Source organism: Melozone crissalis, unplaced genomic scaffold, assembly GCF_028551555.1.
Source record: "Melozone crissalis strain CALT ecotype California unplaced genomic scaffold, PUWL_Pcris_2 ptg000045l_1, whole genome shotgun sequence".
In the NCBI taxonomy this organism is placed as follows: Eukaryota; Metazoa; Chordata; class Aves; order Passeriformes; family Passerellidae; genus Melozone; species Melozone crissalis.
In genome coordinates this window covers 11,010,543-11,034,504 of record NW_026535823.1, presented here as the reverse complement: position 1 = coordinate 11,034,504, position 23,962 = coordinate 11,010,543, and the positions used below count along the sequence as shown (strand labels likewise).

At 39.1% G+C, this 23,962-nt stretch overlaps 1 protein-coding gene across 1 annotated transcript; it reads left to right on the top strand.

The window, feature by feature from the left end:
• The first annotated feature begins 6,251 nt into the window (after positions 1–6,251).
• Positions 6,252–23,532, top strand: ZBTB41 (zinc finger and BTB domain containing 41). The gene is made up of 11 exons (XM_054285845.1): positions 6,252–6,318; positions 7,006–8,209; positions 9,388–9,595; positions 10,311–10,380; positions 12,756–12,903; positions 13,591–13,720; positions 14,313–14,408; positions 14,919–15,025; positions 16,456–16,561; positions 17,582–17,670; positions 18,414–23,532. Exons 2-11 carry the CDS (start codon positions 7,087–7,089, stop codon positions 19,055–19,057), a joined length of 2,721 nt encoding a protein of 906 aa, XP_054141820.1. The 5' UTR covers positions 6,252–6,318; positions 7,006–7,086; the 3' UTR covers positions 19,058–23,532.
• The last annotated feature ends 430 nt before the right edge of the window (positions 23,533–23,962 follow it).

The window sequence follows — 23,962 nt, the reverse complement described above, 5'->3', positions numbered from 1 at the left end:
TCCACTGTTTTTATTGGAAATGAATGCTTCTTTCCAAATAACATTACTTTTGGGATAGCAACAAACTACACCAAAGAGACACATACAATCAAATATGTACCAAATTCACTGAAAGGGGTTTGGCTCCAGTGCCACCCCAGGCAGCAAGTGGGTTTGGCTCATTTTTTCATTTGGGAAGGTCACTGTTACAAGGGGATTGTTATGGGATTATTTCATAGGGTTATGCTTACTTTGGAATGACTACAAGTTCTTTTCTTGCCACTGCATTTATTTATACAGACATTTTACTAGCTCAGTTGTCATTTAATTGTTAGCTGTTTTTACATTGGTTAGTATCATTCCTTAAAAATAACTTTCCTGTAGCCATTTCTTGTACAAGTTTGTTGTACAAGCTGGCTGTTTATGTGCATTGGATTGCTAACAATGCATAATTCATTCTGTATTTCCTTATTTTTTTGGTTAAAACATTTTTCTCTGTGTTGTGTGCTTGCTTTTTTGACTGGAAGCACTTTTATCTTGCTCCAGGTTTTTAATAGTGGTCTCAAAGCCTAATTAATGTACTTGTAGTCTGCCTCTTGATATCAGAATCTAATTATACTTTCTTAGGAAAATATTGTAATTACTATTCAAATGTAATTAAGAGAACAGATAATGAATGTCACCTAAAATTAAATAGGGTCCTGAAATTCTCACACTATAGTGCTGCTCCAGAAACAGATATAATGCTTTCATTATGTAATGTTTGTTTCTAACAGTCGGCAGAGTGACACAGGACTTTATAACTGCAGCCTTTTATCCTGACTGTGAGTAAATGGGCAATACACCATGGAATATGTAAATTCAGACAAATTAAGAATGGCAGTTGGAAAGCTCATTTAACACTGAAACATCCTTGAGTTTCTGCAATTGTGTCTCTTGGGGAAAATGTGTTGTAGATTATACACGCTTCTGACTTCATAATTCAAAACAAATAGCTTCTACAGATTACATGGCTAGTGATTCAGGAGGGTGCAGAACAGCATTTTAATCTCTCCTACACCTTGAAGTACCCTGCCTCTCTAGCAGAGAGCTGGAGTTTGGTTCCCTGACAACTGTAACCATGTCAAGGTTCATCACAAAGGGAAGGAGAAGAGCTCTGGGAAGCCTTGATAAACACTGAGCTGATAGGCCTGAGTGCTTCTAGCTGTCCTTATAATTACACACCAGATACTTTCTGAAGGCACAATGGCTTAATAGCTGCTGGTAATTTGTCAGCCTCATGTGTTAACTTTCCAAGGAATTACCACCATCAGCTTTCCAATTTTTTATCCCATTCAGAAGCTTCAATGCATTATACTCTATTTCTGAAAAGTCTTCAATAGCAAATGTATTTTTTTTCCTCTCCAATAAAAACTACTGAGCACATTGTACACCCAGGTTCTTACATGCAGTATAGTTGTATTTTACCCTGTGTACCAAATTCTGCTTTCTGCTGGGCAGATTTAACCTTGGTAATTTAAATGAGCTAGTTCAGTACCACTTCCTTGTGTCACTGCAAGCAATGTGTTCGTGAACACCTTGGAGGGCCACAACCAGGTGCTAATGTGAACTAGAGGGGACTTTGACACCTTAGTGCCTCACTTCTTCTGCTCCAAACAATCCAGTAATTCAGCCTGATACTATGTCAAACATATCTTAAGTTCCAAAGAAGTATAAGCTAAAAACTTTCTATATCTTTGCAAGAATACTAGATAAAAACCTGAGATCTCAAGTATAAATCAGTACAAAGCTGCCATCTGAGGCCTTCCATGGCAGAACTCCTAACTTCATGTTCTCTATAAACTTGGATAGATAGAAGGATCTATTAATATTAGATAAATGAAAATATTAGCATTTTTAATGTAAAACACAGACAATTTTCTCAGGGATTAAAAATATATGAATGCATATGGAAAGGATGGAAAGAGAGACAGACAGACCAGCATGGCTCTTAGGTGTATTCTGTGGCCAAACAAACAGCGCCAGGTCTGAGTGTAATAAAGCCCCAATTACCTAATCTAGGGGAGGATAGCTGGCATCTCCTTCCACCCAATGATTTAATTTGGCCTGTCAGCCAGGGATAATTGGTTTCTGGTTGACTGAAAAAAGTGACAGTGACATCAGCTCCCTGCTACCCTCCATGACTGAAATTCTTGTTGTCTCGTACCAGGGCCTCAGCACTCAGGGTGCCCCAGCAGCTTCACAGGTCTCTCACTGGGCAGTGCAATGGAAATGCAGCAATGTAAGACACAGAGAAACAACTTCATGCTGTTTACTCTGTACATTTTCACAATCTTTTGAGAACCAAGATTATTTCTGTACAGGAAAGTCTGATTATGCTTGTTTAACCTGATAATTTGATAATGTTGTTGCAGTTACAATAGTCTAAGGCAATAAATAAAGCAAGATTTATTGGGAGAGGCAATACCTTTTACTAACCAGCTGATATGGCTGGAAAAATAAAGATGATTTTGGGCACATGAAGTCTTTTCAAGGTCACACTCCCAGAGCTGGGGCACTGTTTTTAGTTCCAATGGTGACATATTCCAGCTGATGTAAAAAAGATATTTCACTTCTCCCCAGTTCTTGCCTTGTTTAAAGGAAAATACCTCTGATGCTAGTGGCATGTTATTGCAAAAGGTTTAGTGTGGTCTGTTGAAAATGTCACCCAAAACAACAGAAAATTAACATGTTAAGTCCTTGTTTCTTCTTTACATAGCTTCAGGCAGGGGTACAGCTTCAATTTACAGCAATTTTGTAGCACTGCTTAAGACTTGCATCAGTAGAGGGCAGACAGATATTTCCTCCCGTGCTATTCTCTCTGGTTCAGCTTTCCTCTCACCCTCCTTTCCCCTGAGCTGCCAGGGTGGATCGGGTGGAGCAGGCAGGGATGGCAGGAGCTCACACGGGCAATTTCCCTCTAGCCAGGATTTCTTCAGTTGCCATCTTTTTCAAAGTGGGAAGGCAATGCAGTGCACCTGTAGATCTGGTCTAGTACTGAGTTCAGAATTAACAGACCTAGCATTTCTGTTTTACAGGGACAGCAGGGAGTGCCTTGTTTGTGGCCCCTGCTGATTTCACCTCAGGGCTGCATTGGATTAGCATTCCATGAGGAATTCTGTTCTGTGGAGTCTGTAGCCATATAGCTCTCTGCAACTTCACACTGTATGAATCCCCTGGAAAAAGATGGCAGATCATGGTTATTAACTCATGTCTGCCTACACAACACTCCAGAGAACAAAACCCAAGCAGAGGTGGTGTCCACCCTTCCCTGCACTAGACTTCCTGGATGGAATGAGGCAGGCTGATAGAGTCAGAGTGGATCTGACCTCTTTCTCTCCACATTTCACTGGCTGCAGTTTAGGCAGGAGACAAAGGCAGAGGCCTGATCAACATGATTCACATGTCAAGCATCCATAATAGTACAACGAGCTCCAGCTGATTAGTGCCCCAGAGAGTGCTGAATTGAGAGACTGGGGTGGTCTTTTCATGGCCTATGTGAAAGAATTTCTTGGCAATGGTTCCAGCAATGGACTTTATTCAGCACTGTTGGCTAGAAATCTTGTTGGAGTCTCTAGGCAATCTTATAACCCTTTCACTTCACAGCCTAATTTAAAACATTTGTGTGTATGTGGTGATTGGCAATAAAATACAGAAAAATCTCAGACTAGAGGAAGTATAGGCTTTGTGGCTTCTTCCCTAGGTCCCACCCATCACTGACACATCTGGGATACAAAAAGGAAGAATGACAGCACAGGTCAGGTTTCAGCAGTGTCATGCACCATGAACTCATGGCAAATTAGCAATAAAATTCCTAGAGAGAGAGACATTTACCTTAGCAAAACTGTTGTGGCCAAAGTAAAGGCAGCTGTTTGAAGGAGAATGTGAATGTATGTGCTACTAGATTTATAACTGGGTGCTTACAGTCATCAGTTCTTAAGGAATATATTGGCAATAAACTGAAATAACCCAACCAGGTATTAAAACTTGAATGCTATTTTTATGTAAGTTTATTTCTGGTTAGTTGGCAGCTGACTGCTTAACTTAAGAGTTGATTCCCTATCTACTTATTATTTAAATAGTATTTGATTCAAGTATCTGTCATTTCTAGTTCCACTGTATCTCAGAAGGGAAGATTTTGAGCTGGAGAACAAGTACTTTAAGATGAAACCACCTCCTTCAAAACCAAACCTTCTTGCACAAAGATACTTCTTAATTCCCAACAATTCAGAACTATTTATTTGATAAATATACTGTTTTCCTGGACAAATCAAAGCAGCTGCATTTGCAAGTTCTGTACAGTAGGTGAGCAAGTGCTTATTTGGTATTTGATGTTATCTTTAATGAAAGTAAAAGTAAGCTTTTTAACCTATGTGGAATAGTCTATTAACTGGCAAGAAAATGTAGCATGAATAAGCATTGGAACAAAAGGGATTAATATAGTTAAATTTTGTCTGTACCACTTGTACTTTCTACCAACTGTAGACTTAATGCTGAAAGAGCCATAATGACCTGAGATTTCAAGGACATTTTGTTTCCAGAGCATAATTACTGCAGCAATGCCAGGCATGGTAATGGATCACTTAGCACTGTACAATTTTTCTTTGAACTAAATCCTTCATGTATCATAAAATAGCAAGAGAAAAAAAGCGTTACCTAGGCTTGTGCTAAGTCAAAATGCCTGCTGAACTTGTACAGTTTGGCAATAAGCTGTAGATGCTTTGTAGACTGCCAAGAAACCACATTGTACTCAACACAGAGTAAAGAATAGCAGAAGCAAATAAAGAAAAAATCAGGTAGTTATCTAGGGAATAAAACCCAAACCCTTCCCCCCAACAACACAGGAGAAACTATCCCCATCCCAGGGAGCACATCCCTAGCTTGGTTCTGCTTGCTGGTAAAATAGTTCTCATCAAGGCTGCATTTTCCTTCATAAAAACTGATGAAGCACTTAGTTTTATACTTTGCAAATGAGGGATTTGCTATGGAAACAGTAAGACCCAAGAAGCCAATTACCCACTAATGATGTTTTTATGTGCTTGCTATTCAGATTAGAGTGAAATGTAAGGCTCATCTTAAAATCTAAAGTGCCTTGCTCCAGAACTTTCTTTTTCCATGCAAAATCAAAACTGAGAAAGTTACCAAACAGAGAAACTTCTTTATGTACTGTTTAACTATTCTGCAGAAATAAAAGGTGGGCATGCACAAGGAACATCCTGAAGGAGCAGATGGCTAAGAGGTAAGTAGATTTTTGTCTTCGGTGCAAGAAAACCAAAGTAATGTTGATTGCTCTATTTTTATTGACACTATTGCTTCACTATAGAATAACTGAATAAAAGAACTGATGCTACTTAGAATATGATTTGAAACAGTTTGCTATTGAATTAATTTGATTGTAATGTACTATTACAAATGAAAAAACCAAACAACAACAAACCCAAAGTCGAAGTTAAATATATGTAGACTTCAAGGAAACGGCAGGGCTGTGAGTACAGGCACTACAGCAACACTCAGGAGGTAACAAATGCTTTAAGAACATTCAGTATTTTTATTGTATTTTTATTTTAAAAGGCAAGACCTTCGAGTCACACTTTGTTCAGTATCCATTTACAGATCACAAATACTGATTGCATGTGGTACAATACAGTTTAATCCTCCATTAATCCTTCTTTAAGGCTGTCAGGAAAACAAGCTCATTTTCGGTGTCACATTGTCCCTGGCAGTTGTTTATCTTGGGGCAGAGATGGAGCTGGAGAACAGCGGGCAGCGCCTTCCGTACGCTGAGGAGCGGCACCCAGCCGAGGGCATCTCTGCGGTTGCTCCTCCTGCCGCCCGGGAAGCGCGGAAAGTGGCAATTTCATGTCAAGTGCTTCAAAATACTCAAGCAGAAAACAAATTAAAACTGGTATTATTGAACAGAACTAGGGGAAGCAGGAAACTCGGGAATTTCACAAGCCCCTACGCGCACTGCCTCAGAGCGGAGTCAGTCTCTGAGGGGTATCATGGCGCAGAGCCGGTGGCAGCTCGGCCATCCCGAGTCGCTGCCGCTGTTTGAGGGAGCTCTCCTGGTTCTTGCCCGCTACTTTCACCCTCGGGGCAGCGTTCCGGCACCGGGCCCTGTCAGGGCGCGGCCCCGGTCCCGGATCCGCCCGCGCAGCCGCCGCGCCCCGCCCCGCTCGGAAGCGCCGCCGTGACCCCGCTGACGCGGGCGGCGGGCCCGGAAGCGGCGGGCGCGGGGCCGGACCGGGGGCAGCGGCGTTGGGCGGCCGAGCGGCCCCGGGAGCGCCCGGCGCCGCGCAGGTGCGATGGACAGGGCCGCGCCGTGGCAGCGCGGGGGAACGGGACGGGACGGGGACGGTGCGGGACAGGGGGGCGGGCGCGGCCATCTTAAGCGCCGCGGGACCGCAGCGTCCTCGGTGCCCCTGCGCTTGGTGCCGCTGATCCCGCTCGGGCCGGCTCTGACCCGCCCGGCCCTGCCCTGCCCTCGGCGGGGGACAAAGGCAGCGCCCCCGGGTCCCCGGGGCAGGGGCAGCGCGGCCGCTCGGCGGGGACGGGCGCGGTAGGGCCGGGCCAGGCGGCCCGGGGGGTCCGGCCCGGCCTGGGGAGCAGCTGGGGTCGCTTTGCCGTGTTGGGGTGAAACGGAAAGAGAAGGAGCTTCGGTGTAGTAATAATAACACCAGTGCACGCCCGGCCCGGAGTGGGGCGCAGGCTAAATGCGGCCGGAGCCGAACGAAGCCAGCCCGGCCGCCGCCTTAGAGCTAATAATAGGCAGCGTCTGCTCCCTGGCTCGCAGCAGGTTGTGCCGCGGTCTGCAACGCAAGGAGAGTTTAGTGATTTAATTAAAACCTCAGTTACACCAATACATAAAACTAACAGTGAATTATAGAAAGCGTTATTAAAAATTGAAATAATGTTTAAGTGCTGTGAATAATTTTTATCATAACTATTTTGGCAGAGTATGAAATTACTGTTGCATATTTTCTTAAGGTCTGGAGCAGAACCAAGTCTTCACGGGAACTCTTTGGTAATCACCTATGAAGCTCCTGATCCTGAAGTTGCACTTTTGCAATGAAGAAAAGGAGACGGCTCGCTGCAAGTCTAAATGAAAAGGTTCATCTTGGCCATGAGAAAGATACTTCAGAACAGATTCTTGTAGTGGACTGTGCGCAAGAAATTGTCTCCAAGTCTGCAGAAGTAGCTCCTGCAGATCAGCTCGAATCTTCCCGAGAACTTTCACCATCACCAGAGCAAAGAAAGCTCCTAAGCTCATTGCAATATAACAAAAATCTACTGAAATACTTAAATGATGATAGACAGAAACATCCATCGTTTTGTGATTTACTCATAATTGTAGAAGGAAAAGAATTTAGTGCTCACAAAGTTGTTGTGGCTGTTGGGAGTAGTTATTTTCATGCCTGTTTGAGCAAAAATCCGAGCACCGACGTTGTCACGTTAGATCATGTAACTCATTCTGTATTTCAACATTTGCTTGAGTTTCTTTACACTTCTGAATTTTTTGTGTATAAAAATGAAATTCCACTAGTGCTGGAAGCAGCAAAATTTTTAGATATCATAGATGCAGTGAAGTTACTAAATAACGAAAATGTTTCCAGTGTACAGACTGATGTGGTTACTGATGCACCTACACCAGTAGAAACACTCAGTGAACTGACAGGTAAACTGTTAAGTAGTCATCAGTGCACTTTTTGTGGTCGAAGTTTCTGTTACAAGAAGTCCTTGGAGAATCATTTGGCTAAAGCCCACCGCCCCCTTTCCCTGGAACAAAAGCATGGGTTAAAAATGGTTGAGAAGGCCAGCTTTTCCACTCGGCGCTCCACGAGAAGCCGTAAGTGTCCAGCTAAGTTCGGTATCAGTGACAATGAAAGTGGTGATGCCTCTGACAGCAACTTGGAGAAGGTCAGTTCTGACAAGGACACATCTGAGAGGAGTGAATTTGAAGACAGTGAAAGTGAGTCCAACGTGGATGAAGATGGGCAGGAAGAGGAAATGTCATGTGAAGATTCGGAATCTGAAGAACAAAGCGAAAAGGAACAGAATGATGCTGAAGAGGGTTCTGAGGCAGTTGACTCAATGGGGAATATTCCTGAAGGCTTAGCTCCAGTCATCATTCAGAGCAGTAGCAAAAAGCTTCTGCAGTGTCCCAAGTGTGACAAAAAGTTTGATCGAATAGGTAAGAGCAAGTTAGGTTCATCTGCTTCATGGGGGTGCTGTTTGTGTGGGAAATAAACCAAGTTCTTTTTCTCTGTCCTGGAGAGTGAATATAAGAATTTCTGGATCATCTCATTGATCCAGTGTGCTGCTATTTTCTTGAAGTGTATGAAGTTATTACGTTTGTGGTGCTAAATAGTTTAAAAAATTATCTGAGCGCATTATTTTAAAAATCTGGAAATATACTACATTTATTTCTCTTCCACTGCTCTGGATTCTTCTTGTTAGCACAGTGTGTAAAAGCACAGCTACTGTGCAGAAATAAATGGCCTGTGAGTATTTAGGGTTGGAATGGTACATTTTGATTCTGCATGCATTGGAAGCCCTTTTCTCTTTGCACTTTCATAACTTAGAATTCTAGTTCTGTGCTCAAAAAATTCATTACAAGCATGCATTAAAATAAGTGATACATAAAGTATTTCTTTATAAGCTTGTATTACAATGGACAATTGACTTACATGTTAAATTTATGAGCTGCAGAAGCTCATAAATTTACAGTACTATACAGCAGCATGTGTGTATGTTCTACAGAGAAAAAAGTAAAATCTGGTACAAAGCAGAGAGGCTGTTATTGACATGAGGTAGATTTATCCACAGGGCAGAATTTTGTCCTCAGAAAAAACATTGGCAAACAGAAGAGGGAATACAAGCCATGTGAAAGAAATGAGAGAGTAGCTTTTTTGTTTCTGGTAGTTTTTTGGGTCACAAATACAGATAATGTGCAAGGGTTTGTGTCTTTCATTCAGTGTTCTGCTATTTGAAAGTACCTTAAGATTGCCAGTTTGTTGGGAGGCCGTTCCCCGTTCTGCAAAGGTACTCATGATCAGTGTAGTGAAAGAATAGGACTGTAATTTGCAGTATTTAAGATCAGACTATGCTGTAGGTTTGAACAAGAGTGACTTGTAACCCTTGTACAAACTTGTAGGAAGATGGAAGTGTTTGGAGAGACCTTGGATCAAACACAAAGGTGAGCACTGGGCAGTTTTCAGTGGTGTAAGCCAGTAGGGATCTTTGGAGGGATGTGGAGGGTACTTAGAGCTTGACTGCACGTGAGGGAGATTACAGAACCAACCCCAAACATGCCTGTTGCAGGTAATACTTGTTACAGGTCATGCTGACAGATTTGACTTTGTTGTGCAGGTAAATATGAGAGCCACACCCGTGTCCACACAGGTGAGAAGCCTTTTGAATGTGATATTTGTCACCAGCGCTACTCCACCAAGTCCAACCTGACCGTGCACAGAAAGAAACACTCCAGTGACACTGACTTTCATAAGAAGGAGCACAAATGTCCCTACTGCAATAAGCTCCATGCAAGCAAGAAGACCTTAGCGAAGCATGTGAAGAGGCAAGTATGGCATAATGTGTCTAGCATTTCTGAAGAAGCATTTTTTTCATTTTAAAAGTGGAGATAAGCATGTATATAAACACAGCATGGTCTGCATTAATTTTATAACAATTTCTTCAAATAACTGCCTTTTCAAAGGACTTGGGGATTAGCAGTATCACCTAACCTGCAGTAAGAAATAGCAGTAGTGCTTCTATGGGGGTTCTGCCAAAAGTTTTTATTACAAATTTTAGAATCTTTCAGATAAGCTAGCACAGTCAGAACATATCATACTTAAAAATTACCTGACTGCTTTTAATTTGAAGGTAGAGTAAAATACCTTCTTTAGTTTTAGATGTCAGTGCTTTACTGTTGATGATAATACCTGTCTAAACCATTTCTGAGCAGATGCTTTTAGATAATCAATTTATGGCAGGTCTAATTATAAAGTATTAATATTTACATACTGCCCTTTTTTCTTTGTAAATATCCATAAGTTGAAATTTCGGTCTTATCAAATGTTGTATGAGGTTCTACAGGAGTCCTGTATGAGGTTCTACATAGTCAGCACTGCTTTCCAGTTACTTGTGTCATTAGAATTGTTTCAGCATCAGTATTCTGTTCTGCCAGTGTGGTGAGCAACTTCCATGACATATAAAGCTTAGAAATAGATATTTAGTATTTAGATTATCTTCATCCTGGATAGTTATGACTACTTTCAGCTTCTTTCTCCTAGGTTTCATCCAGAGAATGTGCAAGAATTTCTTTCTATCAAGAAGACAAAGAGTGAAGGTTGGAAATGTGATGTAAGTAATCCTTCAGAACTTTTTTTTTGTTCTGTACAGAGTTTACCTTCTGTGAACTTCAATGAAAATCTGGTATGTGTTTCTGTGAAATCTCAGAAAGCTTTCTAGAGGATGGTTTTCCTCTGAGTGATACATTTCCTCTGTCTGCTGATTTAAGGGCTGAACTTTGTCTATTTGTACAGCCTCTGGTCAGATAAATAATCCAAATTTGAATTCTAAAATAGTTAGAGGCAGTATTATCTTTTCAAATACATCAGTTTACAGATTAGACTTGAGTGTTATGAGTGCTTTAAAACCAGTATTTGCTCTCCTGTTAATTACACATAACACTGACCATAAGGTATACTGTTACAGGAAGGATCTTTCAGTTGTGAGAAAAATACACGTTAAATATGAAACATTTTCTCATTTAGCTGCATATGCATGTCAACAGAATTGTGAATTTGTGCTAAATTTATCTCTAGTTGTAAAATCACAGAATACTTTACTTGATTTTCCTCTGAGAGGTATATGTGTGAAACTACATCTGATCTAAAAAGGAATTGTAGAATTTCCATTCTCTTTGTGTATGCTGCCAAATAATGTTTTAAGGTTTCAGATGTGAGGTTTTGTTGTTGCTATTTTTGTAAGGGAATTGGGTTTCTTGTTGTTTTTTAGGGCAGCTGTTTTGTTTGTGCAGGCTGCTGTATGCTGCAGTATGTCTGTAATATTAGGGGCTGTAACATAATTATAAACCTTGCTTTATTTGAGAACTTTCAGTTGTAAACATACAGTAGGAAGCTGGGAGATATCAGCTGTAGGAATTTGTATTGTTCATTGTGCAGCTGGTGGGATGGTGGTTGACGGTTATTACCTGGTTCATCAAAGGGTGTTATCTTCCAGGTGAAGCTGTAATGTGTGAATGTGTTACAGATTCTGTTTGTTACCAGATAAGAAACATTTTAATGGTGAGAATCAATTGTGCAACATTGTTGACATTCGTTCCTGGGAAAGTGTGTTACCAGATGAGGGTTTGATAAACTCCACTTCCTGGTTTGTGGGTTTACTTTTTAAATTGAACGTTGTAAGTAGAAATTTTTAAAGAAGTGAGCTGCTGCTCCTGTACAGCTCATGTGCATTGAAAATGGACTTGAATTAAAAGGAGGTAGAATTCCAACTTTTGCAGCAGGTGGACATTGAACAGCACCCTTGGGTGCTGTGCTGTGGCTTTGTTTGTTCATGTAGTGTGTTCTGAGGGCAAAGGTGCCACAAATGTAAGCTGCACGATTCACTAAGGTTATTGGTTTATGCTGTAATCTGTCTGTGAACAACAGGATTGGCTGATCATATTTTAATCCTTGAGGAAAATGAGCAGATTTACACAAACAATACATATTAATAGTATGGAAAAGCAAGAGGGCTATTACGCTTTGTACAAATATGGATTTTCTTACCTATATTTAACATTAATGAGCTTTTAAACAAATAGAGCTGCTGGTTTTGATTTCCTGTTCATGTGTGCTCTGTGAAGCTGATTGCAGGAGTTAATGTGTGGGAGTTGTAGTGCTCAGCTGAGCTGTCATAAACAACAGCAGGAGTCTCACAGGGAAATATATGAGCATTGTGTGTGTTGAAGCATTGGACCCTGATGATAAATTGTGATACCTGGTTTAAATGCCTGAATTTGAGCTGTGGATTCAATGCTGTAATTGTACTGTGTGCTTATTTAAGTCACTGCTAATAATTCTTGAACATTTTGGTTAATCTGAAAGCAGTACTAAAAAGCACGCATAATGTTAGGCTTGTGATGGTCCTGTACTCTAAAATGTATTTTGAGTTACTTTTCCTTGTTGGTATTGGCATTTTCTCTTTAAGACCTGTTGTCAGGGAATTTCCCAGAGGAAATAATGGAACAGGTATGACTTTGGTTCTACAGTAGTTTATACTGCAACAACTTTTACCACAGTCCAACTAAACTGTTTCGGCATCCAAAACCAAGCCAAAGCTATTTGCTTTTTTTCCACTGGGTTATTTTTGGCTGAGTTACAGTGTTGAAACACCCTAGGATGGGAGTTTGGGAAGTGCTGGAGTCAGTAGAAAGAAGGACTGGGGACGAACATATGACTGCGTGCAGGAGTTTCCAGTATTTGATTTAGGCTGCCATGGGTCTGCCTCCTAATCTATACATTACAGTCCACTCTAGCTTATGTAGAGCACAGGTTGGTTTTGATGTTGACTGCAAGGCTTTCCACACTGACATAGAGGTTTTTGAAGAATGTGTGTTTAATCTTACATTGCTGCAGAGTGCAGATGAAATAAAATATTATGAGTTTATGAATAGGAAAAGAATCTGGTTATAATGGATGTATCTTTGACAAAGTGTGGTATCATTTCAGATTTGTAAGAAATCTTTCACTCGAAGACCTCACTTAGAAGAGCATATGATCCTTCACTCTCAGGACAAACCCTTCAAATGTACCTACTGTGAGGAGCATTTTAAATCCCGGTTTGCAAGACTGAAACATCAGGAAAAATTCCATCTCGGTATAGAAACCTTCTTCTGTCATGTAAACACTAGATTTAAAGTAAAACATTCCCCCACCGTTTTATGTCCTGGTCAGTCTGGTTTCCACCTCACCTCCTTTTACAATTCTCTCTTCCACTTTTGGGGGAGAGTTGTGGGAAGGTTTTTTGTTGATTGAGTTTTTACTTTTGTGTTCAGCTGTCTTTTTGAGGCATTCTCTTGTACCCAAAAAAGTCAGAATTTTGGGGAGGAAGAAGAATTAAGGTTAGTTTGATTTGAAAGTTTTTTGCACAAAATTGATTTACAGCTAGGGAGTCAGATTCTTCCTGAAGTTTTCAAAAGACCTTTTCCTTCCTCCTGAAGTATTCTTCAGACTTTTTTTGTACTACTGATTATTTCTGCTGGGTAGGAACTAGATGGTTAATAAGAATTTTTTATTTCAAGTGGTCTAAGTGGGCTTAATTGCTTTTGACTGTGAATTCTGAATTTTTGCTTTACTGTCATGAAATTTGCCAAAATGCCAGATTTTAGATGTAACTTAGCAGAAAGCTCACAAAATCTAAAGTATGCTGACTGTACTAAAGATCAACAATTTATTAGACAAAACTTTTGCTTTGTAAATTGATGAGGGTTTTCAAAAGTAACCAGTCTGGGCTTGTTGTTTATTTTAGCTGTCAGTCAATCCTGCTCTGTCTTTCTCTCTGTAGGGCCTTTTCCTTGTGATATTTGTGGCCGCCAGTTTAATGACACAGGGAATCTGAAACGCCACATCGAATGTACTCATGGGGGAAAGAGGAAATGGACATGTTTCATCTGTGGGAAATCCGTCAGGGAACGGTAAGGACTTGGCTGACTACTTGAACTGCTTGAACTTCAGCAGAGCACAGCAATATTTACCATGCTTTGGTTGCTGTTGAATGCGCTTGGAGTTTTTAACATAAACGAGACCATTTCAGAGTGTTAGTGTGTTAAAAGGTAGCGTGAGAGCCACAGGTAGCATGGGATTTTTCTGATCACCTCTAAAATTAAGGGTAACAGCTGTGGGTAATTAATATGAAGTGCAAATATATTAAGAAAATCTTATCTCTCATTCACTTCACATAAGTTTCTTACTGTTAAGAAACTTAAGTTTCTCTGTTGTGCAAAAACATCTTGCAATTTTTTTTGAAAGATGTTTTCTTGAATGTATATTTCCAAATTTTAGTGTTTTCTTTCTTTCCTGATATTGTTTATGGACCCAGTTGGTTCAGTAAATAGGTTGCCAGACTGTTTTTTATGCATGTGTTGGTGTGTATATCTGAATTTATACAGCCATTCAGATCTATTGTGATCCATCACAGTAAGAGAAATTGACAAAAAGATAGTATGTTTTCACTTTTTCACTAAGGGATATTGCTTAAAATTAAATTTTACTGGCTTTGTTAAACAGAACAACTTTGAAAGAACATCTGAGAATTCACAGTGGAGAGAAGCCTCATCTTTGCAGTATTTGTGGGCAGAGTTTTCGTCATGGAAGCTCTTACAGGTATAGATCTTTATTAAACAAGCTGGTAAGCTGTTTTGCTTATTTGGTAATGTATATGCATTCATGTTATTGACATAATTCTTTGTAATGTATGTGTTTGATGTACTCCACCTCTGAGAGCATTAGTAAATATTCTAAACATCTTTCAGTTTAAAAAATATATTGCTAATGTGTCAGAATTAATTTAATTTGTAATACATTAGTGGCTTAAACACAGAAAAAACCCCTACAAAATTGAGATTTTTGCACATATGAAACTTTTGTGCTTTTGTTATTCAAACAGAAAATAAGCAGAGGAGTCAAATATCCCACTAAATTAATTTCACATAAGAGAGCTCAGCTCTCTCTTGCTTTCTAAGAACAATTCAGGTGTGGTTCAGCTGAAGTTACTTCCTGATACTTATGTGAAGCAATAAAGACTGCATTTTCTGCTATTTTGCATTGAATTAGCAGTACAGATTGTTTTAATGGAATTGTATTTTATGGTCATGTTTATGACTCAATATGCAGACTTCATCTAAGAGTGCATCATGATGACAAGAGATATGAATGTGAAGAATGTGGGAAAACGTTTATTCGGCATGACCATCTGACAAAACACAAAAAAATACATTCAGGTAGGTATTTTCTTTGGAAGTTGGCTTAAAAATTACTATTTTGAAATGAAACCAAATAAAAAGTTAATGATGGAAATTTTTTTTTCAGTGCATGCAATGTTTTAGGCCTTATAAAAGTTCCTGCCATTCTTTTTAAGTTCTGCTAAAGCAGAGTTAGTCTTACATGTTTTAAAGGTTTGAAAGCCAAATGTTTCCTCCCTGATAACATGGAAGGCTGAGGGACAGTCAAAAACATGTAACAATGAATTGCTTTAACAATCACAAATACAAAAAAGCAAAAGTGAAAAAGGAGGATTTTTAATGATTCCAGATTTCTTTTTTTTAATAGCAATTGTGTGAAACATTATTGCCACAACACAGAAGAAGCTGTCAGAGTCTCTGTCAAAGTTTGTACACTGATCACTTCATTGCAAAGAACATCAGAGAGGTGCTTCTGAAATCTCTCTTGTGGGAAAGAGGGAAGGAAGGCTGAGGGAATCAGCCCTATGAACAGATGGAGATGTTCAGGAGGAAGAAAAAAAATCTGTTGCTCTGAGAGAAGAAAGGTTACTAAATATATAGGAAAAGCAAAGATTCACCAGTGACTTTTTCACAACAGGATCCAGATGAAATACAACATTCTTGGAGGCAAAATACTTTGTAGGCAGCATGGAAGTATGAAAGTGATCAGAGTCTAAACTTTCTGAGTCTTTATGTGAAAGACAGCTTCTTTCCTGGTGTTTGAAATCATAATGTCTGCTATGAAATAAAGAAATCTTTGAAAACTCCAAGTGCAAAAAACCAAAACAAAACAAAAAAGCCAAAACAAAACAAAAAAATCCTCTTTTCTGCTCTATTTGCTTTTCCCCCTCTAGAAAGTTACATTCTTTGACTGTCCACACCCCTATTTACATGAGAAGAAATATTCTGCCACTTTGTGGAAGATCTCAAGATGACTGAAAAGCATCATGATACTCTTAAACAGCAGCATAAAACAAAAAGGTAACTATGTACATCAGGATGATTAAAATGATAAATACTGAGGTGAAATTTTTAGTTATACAAATTAGTAGCTGAAAATAATTGGTGTGTTTCAATTAGGTTCTCTTTAAAACAGCTGAGTTATTGAAGGTACCCTGTTTCAGGTCATAATGAAGAGAGTACATTCCTAGTCACTCACTTGTACTACCATGCAGTGAGTGTTTGGGGAAGTGTTTCCTGAATTGGAGCACAAAGTTCTTTGCAGGAATCACATGGATTAGTCCTGTTAACATCATTACTCTGATAGAACCACCATGCTTCCTAAATATTCTTCTTTAATAAGAGAGAATCCTTCTCCAAGTGAGGTGTGGAAGAGCTTGGCTGAACATTGGGAACATGATTATAGGTCATAGACATTTAAGAAGTTCCAAAAAGATTTAACCAAAATGTATTGAATTTTGCCCTTGTAGGTGAAAAAGCACATCAGTGTGAGGAATGTGGAAAATGCTTTGGCCGTCGAGATCACCTCACTGTTCATTATAAAAGTGTTCATCTAGGAGAAAAAGTCTGGCAGAAGTAAGTGTGGGGTTTGTACAACTGCATAAATGCTTCTGTAATATAACTGATTTTGTTGGGACTTGCATGTGTGAAAGAGTTCTGCTTATCTGTGTGTTGGTCATGCCTGTACCTCAGGCTTCATAGAGATGTTATTACAGTTTGAAGGGAATATCAGAAAAATGCCTCCACAATTTAAGATAGGTATTTCATTTGTAGCACAATTAAGTAAATTAAAGCATTAAAAAGGATCAGATTTAATTTGTCACATATCTGTCTCAGTTTTGTTCTTACTTGATGGTTTGCTGTAATATTCTCATTGCAGACTAGTTAAAACTGAATTATTAGTCATCATGTGAGCACGGGGAGAATTATCTCACATTTAAGATATTTTAGAAGCTGGCAGCAGATTAGTGGCTCTGAAAGGAGGTAAAAACTTTGAAACCCAAGTTGTGTCTCTACCTTAAAAATGCAACAGGGTTTTAAAACTCTGGAGCTCTAAAAATAAACCTCTCAGAGTTTTGAAATAAACAGCTCTGGTTGTTTGTCAAATGATGTGTTCTAGCTGTTAGTACTCATTAGTGTTGTGTAGAAGCCATTAAAGATATGTCTGACTTAAAAGTACAGTACATTGCTAATTCTGTTTTTTTCCCTTTGTAGGCAGTAGCCTACCTAGAAATTCTGCCTTTCCTAGAACCTTATTTATGGCCTGATTCTGTCAAAGTAAAACCTTCTTGTGAGTGTTGGGCAACAAAATGCTGCATAACAAGATTTGTGGGGTTAAAAATAAGTTTTAGTGGCTTTTGTTCTTTGAATATTTAAGTGCCATCCCAACAGATAATAAAAATTGAATATTGAAAAGAATCTAATTGACCTTACTGGTATGTGGATGCCAGGAAATAGGAACAGAAATGAGGAAATTTAGCAAGTTTGGTATTTAGCTATTTTGCAGTTAAAGATTTCAGAAGGGACTGTGGACATAACTTTACTGTTAGTTGGTTACAAACAAAAATAACATGAAATGTCTTCTTTTCTTTAAAGATATAAAGCAACGTTTCACCAGTGTGAAGTCTGTAAGAAAGTTTTTAAAGGGAAATCCAGTTTGGAAATGCATTTTAGGACACATTCAGGTAAAAAGAAGATAAACCCAAACTAAACCACAAAACATGTAGGAATGTATTTTTATGCATTAATATTGATTCAATGATTTTATTCATGATAGTTGTTGAGCATTCAGGATGAGATTAGGAGAAAGCAGCAAGATTTTATTCATTCTCATATACTGGCCATTCCTGAATACTGTTTTATGATTGTTTAGCTGGAGTACTGATAATCTCAGCTCAGGTTTGTGGGGCACTTTTTGCACCTCCTCCTTCAGTTCACTGGTATGTGTGTTCTTGCCAAATTTACCCACACCTTCTAAATGTTTCTGTGCTCCAGAGATTACTGCATTTCAAGTGCTAATCTAAACAAGGAGTGAACTCCCTTTGGAAAGGGCTGTGTCCTTCCTCTTTGACTTTGTTTTTCCTGCCTTGTGTTTAGGAAAATCATTGTCTTTTGAAATGTATAGAGCTCACTTAATCCCAGCATCATAATTGTTAAAAGACTGTTCTTTTATATTTAGTTTGTAGTCTAACATAAGTCCAGAGTAATGAGAGACTTGTATGTAAGGAGAAGAGTATGCCAATATAACTTCTAAACAAATTCCTGATGACTCTCTTGATTCTGAAATTGATGCTGAACTTACAGTTTGTCTTCAGTAAAATTGTTTCACTGTAAGTCTTGATGCCATAATTCACGGAAAGTATTTCCATATTTATGTGTGATTTGATGTTACTCAGAGTATCTAATGGTTACTTCCCTGTCTTTGCAGGTGAGAAGCCCTACAAATGTCAGATCTGTAATCAGTCTTTCAGAATTAAGAAGACATTAACAAAACACATGGTTATTCATTCAGATGCTCGACCCTTTAACTGCCAGCACTGCAATGCAACATTTAAACGAAAAGACAAGCTGAAGTATCACATTGATCACGTTCATGGGTCTAAGGCTGCAGAAGAGGCATTGGCATCTTCTCCAGAGGAAAAGCTAGTGTCCTTACCTGTGCAGTACACCTCTGATGACAAAGTTTACCAAACGGAGGCTAAACAATATGTGGAACAGTCCAAAGCATATCAATCAGAAGCCAAAAGTTTGCTGCAGAATGTATCCCCAGAAGTTTGTGTGCCTGTGACTCTGGTCCCTGTGCCCATGGCAGAGCCCCAGGCAGAGCTGGTGCAGCACGGCGCTCAGCCCCACGGCATGCTGCCCCCGCAGCCCGAGCAGCCGGATTATCAGCGCGCCACGGAGCTCTCCTTCTTGGAGAAATACACCCTGACTCCACAGCCTGCAAACATTGTTCATCCTGTGAGGCCTGAGCAGATGCTGGATCCCAGAGACCAGTCATATCTTGGGACTTTACTGGGGCTGGATACAACTCCCACTGTACAGAATATTTCAAACAACGAACATTCGTGATCAGACCCTAACATTCCACCGAATTTACTAAGCCGTCGGCCACCAGAAGGCTGATATGGCAGTGAGATTTATATTTTATATTTTATTTGGACTCATCAAGTCTCCTGCATAGTTTTGGGAAAACAATTTGTTTACATAATATTTGAACATTTAGGCGCAATTTGATGCATACGGAAGAGTGTTTCTTGTGATTTTAAGAGTTTTTAAAAATCTTATAGATGGTCTTTTAAAAGTAATGCTCAGAAATATCTTTTAAGGATAGTGGCTGAAAATGTAATTACATATCTGGCTATTAATTTATAAAAATTGTTTGCCTTTCTGCATCTCACTTTGAGTTAATGTTTTAAGTGGAATGGAAAGCATTCTAAAAGAATAAGGAGTATTTAAAATTCATAAAAGTTTCTAAGGGCAGGCAGGGCTGTGAAACACAAACTTTGAATTATGTTTCACACAGAAATTAATATATAATTTTCTTGAACATGAGGCATTTTTGGAGGGTTTTAAAGGTGGCTGGACTGTAGAGCCTAGCCAGTGAACACAGGCACTAGGTTCTTCTGAAAAGTGATTTATGATACTTTATGAAGACACTAAACAAGGTGTTCAGTGATCCCCCTGAGTACAATTAGGCTGCCTAAATTTGGCCTCTTAGCTCTTCTTTGATCTCTAATGTTGAATAATTTGGGAAGAGCTAGACAATGGTATTGTCAAGTTTCTACACTTAGTTCTATGTAATTTTAAGGCGCATTTTTTCTTGCTTTTTCAATCTTCTTTGTCTTCTAAAGTGTACCCCGCACTCTAACTTTGAAAGAATGGCAGTATTTGCAAGGTCATTTTAAAACATGAATAGTCACAAAGGGTTGGCATGGTTGACCCTTGCTAAAGCAGAAATGATATCAGGGTCCGACATTAATGTGCCCATTTTCAGGTTATCTGTGATAGAGGAGAAATTTAAAGACTGTTCCAGAACAGTATTTAATTTCTATTTAAAAAAAAAAGAAAATCAGTAATGCTAAATCTCTTGTGAGTTGCTAATTAAATTGTTTTGTTTCTCACTTTCTTGTACTGTGTTTATAAACCAAAGTTAAACTCTTGAGAGTATTTTATGTCTAATTATTTTTAGCTCTTTCTTTACTAGACATAAGGGGTTTTTTTCAAAAAAACCCATCTAGAACTACAAGTCTGGTGTCACCATGAAATCTAGTATAGTTTAACTTCATCAAGCTTTCTCTTTTAAGTGTACTTTAAAAATAATTATTCTGTGTTTGTTTGGTGAATATGATGCCAAAGAAAGTATCTGAAGTAACTTTATCATCTTCATAATTCCTCACAAGAATTGTATAATAAGATTTCCATCTTACTAAGATGAGAATTAAGATTGAAATTTCCCTCCACTTTTCTGTATTCTTAAATTATTATCTGAAAGAATCTTTAAAATGGGAAACTGGATTTATGTGTATTGTTATAACTGTTAAATTTATTCAATGAGCTGAGCACAAGGGAGTTGTGGTGATAAGATGATTCTCTTATCACAGTTCTACAAACTCTCAAGTGGCACAGATCATTTGAGATTGTATTCAGATACTTTGGTGTTAGATTCTATTAATCATCTACTTCAGTGTTGAGCAGTTTGCAGGAGAGGGGCCAGAACTGCCTGAATGTTCATATTTTAAAGCTTGTACCCTAATGGATTCTTAACCTAAACACACCAAAGATTTCTGTTAGCTGTTAAATAGTGGCAGAGTTATAGAATTGTGTTACCAATATTTAAATAGGACTTAGCCAAAGAAGCACAATAGAAGTCCTAAACTTTAAAAGTTCAGTTTCTAAAACAGGACTACATATGTTTAACTGTTCTATGTTTGTATCTCTAAAGTAAAATTTAGAGCTGTGCTCTGGGAATGTTCAGACTGACATGCTGTAAATAGATCTGGGAAGAAGCTGAAGACTAGCAAATACTCAGCAATAACAAGGCCATTGAATGCCACCTTTTAAAGGACACTATCAAGTACTACCCTTTCTGCTTTCTAACTCCACCTTTCATCTCCTTTCAAAATAAAACTGTTTCTGTCATCTTCACACTCCATGGCTTTAAAATGGCTGGTTTATGTGTACTTTTCAAGTCTACATGTGTGTATCATAATTATACTATTCATGTGCACATGGAACATGATTTCTACTGCATTTGTAATTGTACTGTTGAAAGTAACCCAACATCAATGGTGTCAGTGCAGTGCTCAGACTAAAAGCCTAATTCTTTGTTATTTCTTGTCTTTTCTGTCCTACAGTAGAAATAAGTATTGTGGGCTTTTGACAAAACAGTAGCTTCCAAGTGGTTGGTTCATAATTGTTTCTTTTAAAGTCCAGTCTGTTTGGAAGGCACTCTAGGAAAACACTGAAATGGAATTTGGAGTATTTACTTGATAATGTCCTTTTAAAAATTCTTTCATGATTGTGCCTTTTATGTCTATTCTAAAGAATGGCTTTTTTGTCTAGTTGAGTTGTTACTCAGAAAACATTAAGGTCCGTAACTTTCAAAGGGCTCCATGTTTGTGCATGCCCAACAAGAAATGGACTATGAAAGGACTCGTTTTTGAGAAAAACGAGTGTGGTCTTTGCTATTTGGGTGACCAGAATTACTAGTCATTCCTGGAAAAAATTACCTGCTAGTTCTTTGGTGTTCTTTTGTTTGCAGATAACCCTACTAGTCAATGTTTGTTCCTGCTGGTCAGGCTGGATCATTACCAGTTGACAGTGAAAGACAATAGGAAAGCTTATGTGCTAGATGCATAGTTTTTATTTTTATTTAATATCATGAGCTATAATTCATATGGCTTTACATCTACTTAAAGTTCATATATGAGCAAAGTAAATTTTCGTGGGCTGGTACTTTGTTTGGTAGGTGAAAGTATCTGGTTTCTGCTTGATAGAAGGTAGTCCCTGGTAGGAGGACTGGGTGGAAGGGCAGAGTTCTGCACCTCACAGCTCATGGGCTGGAACTCCTCAGTGTCTGCTCCCCCCAATCAGTATGTGCTCATCAGAGAGTGTGGGTGCTGTTGATGTGGAGGGGGCATTTACAATAAATGTTTTACCAGGCAGTCCCTAGATTAGTTGAGTGTTTATTGCTAAAGAAGGAAGAAGCAGGTGTCTCTTAAAAAGATCTGTAGAGTGTTTAGTGGCACATTGCAAAAAGTTGATGTTTTCCACATGCTGACCTTTGGGGAAGAAAAGTGGAGTCTGTGCTGGTACTCCAGACTGCTGTGTGATTCTGAGATCTGAGAACTTAGTGCACTTGTTCTGTTCAAACATTAAATTCTGTATTTTTTTGCTATACAAATTTCTGGTTGTAGACTGGTCTTCTGCCTTTAATTCTTTCAGTGGGTCTTATGTTCAGTTTATTTATTTGTACTGCAATTTCCTCTTTGAGCACTGACATTTTTCTTAGAGAGGTATATTCCTCATGGGTTCTTTTCATGCTGAACATCAGTCATTGTAATGGTTCAGATATTTTTCTGTAAGGCAATGGTTTCCTTAAAAATATAGTGCTACTATTATCTGGATTATAATTTCCAGGAGTTGTTCCTAAAGAAGGGTCATGCCAGACCACAATGACAAAAGATGTGTTTGGTGTCATCAAAGACCTGAGCTTATTTCCCTGTAACAAATGTGGAAGAGTCTCCAGAGCTGAAGAACACTTCCAAGGAGTCGCCTCGCAATGTGCTTGATTGAACAGGAAACTTGCTATGGACTGCTAAGGAATAAATGACCCCTAATTTTAAAATTTAAAATAACTTCTCTGTAGGAGTTCATGAATGTAGCATTATGAATGAAGTCTGTTGTAAATGAAATAGGGTTTTTTTTTTCCCTGATAACAATAAAAAAGATGTGAATTTTCTCTGTGTGGAACGCACAAGCACACCTGATACAGTCTGTATGTTCCCCATGTGCCAGAGGCTGAAGGGAAGCAGAATGCATTTATCTGTAGGTCCTTGTTGTCCTGGGGGATCTTGCTCTACAGCAGTCTCACAACAATTTGGATATTTCATCCTGTGCTTCCAGCAATCTCACTGGCAGAATGTAATGCAGGGCGGTCACCTTGCTTAAGGCCAAAAGGGTGTTTTTCATGGTTCATTAGAAATGTTTTTGTTTAAAACGTTTTGATGGATTAAAGGTAAAAAATGACAATTTTTTTTTTTTTTTAATCCCCCATAATAATTTTGATCATGTTAAATGTTGGTCCTTTTATATGAAAGAATAGGGTGAAAAGAACTCAGTATTTTGTCACTCATATATTGAGATAATGTGTTTTAAATGTGATCTGTACAGGCCGGTATTTTAGATGAAAGTCTTGAAAGTTGTCTTTTTAGGGGAAATCCTTTGCTGTAAGGAAAAGTTAGGAAGTGTACTGTAAATGTGGAAGTACTCAGTCCTATGTGTAATTTTGTTTGCTATGGAAAAGTAAAGTTCTTTTGTCTTAACGTTGTGTGCTTCACAGGATTTCTTGCAGGGGTGCTTGTGTTAGCTTTGATTTCTGCCCCTTTTTGTTTTCCAGCAGCATGAAAATACAGCATTTGGGTGTCTTTCAACATTTATAAAGCGGAAGCAGATGAGGCCGGTGTTCTCATCAGTATTGCGTGTGTCTCATTCTACTTTTGATTTTAAAGTATTTTGTGAATTAAATCTCTTTACAGCCGCCGTGGGTTTAGCGTGGCTGTGGGTGTGTTCCGGGCGCGGTTCGGAGCGCTGTCCCCTCACGGCCGTTGCTCTCGCCCTTGTTTTGTTTCCATTTCGAACCCTCGGAACCCTCACGCGCTGCGCTCGCGGCCCCGCGAACTCGTGCTGTTTAAATGAAGCGCCGGGAGCTGATTGGCGGACGGGCGAGGGGGCGGGTTGGAAAAAGGAGCGAGC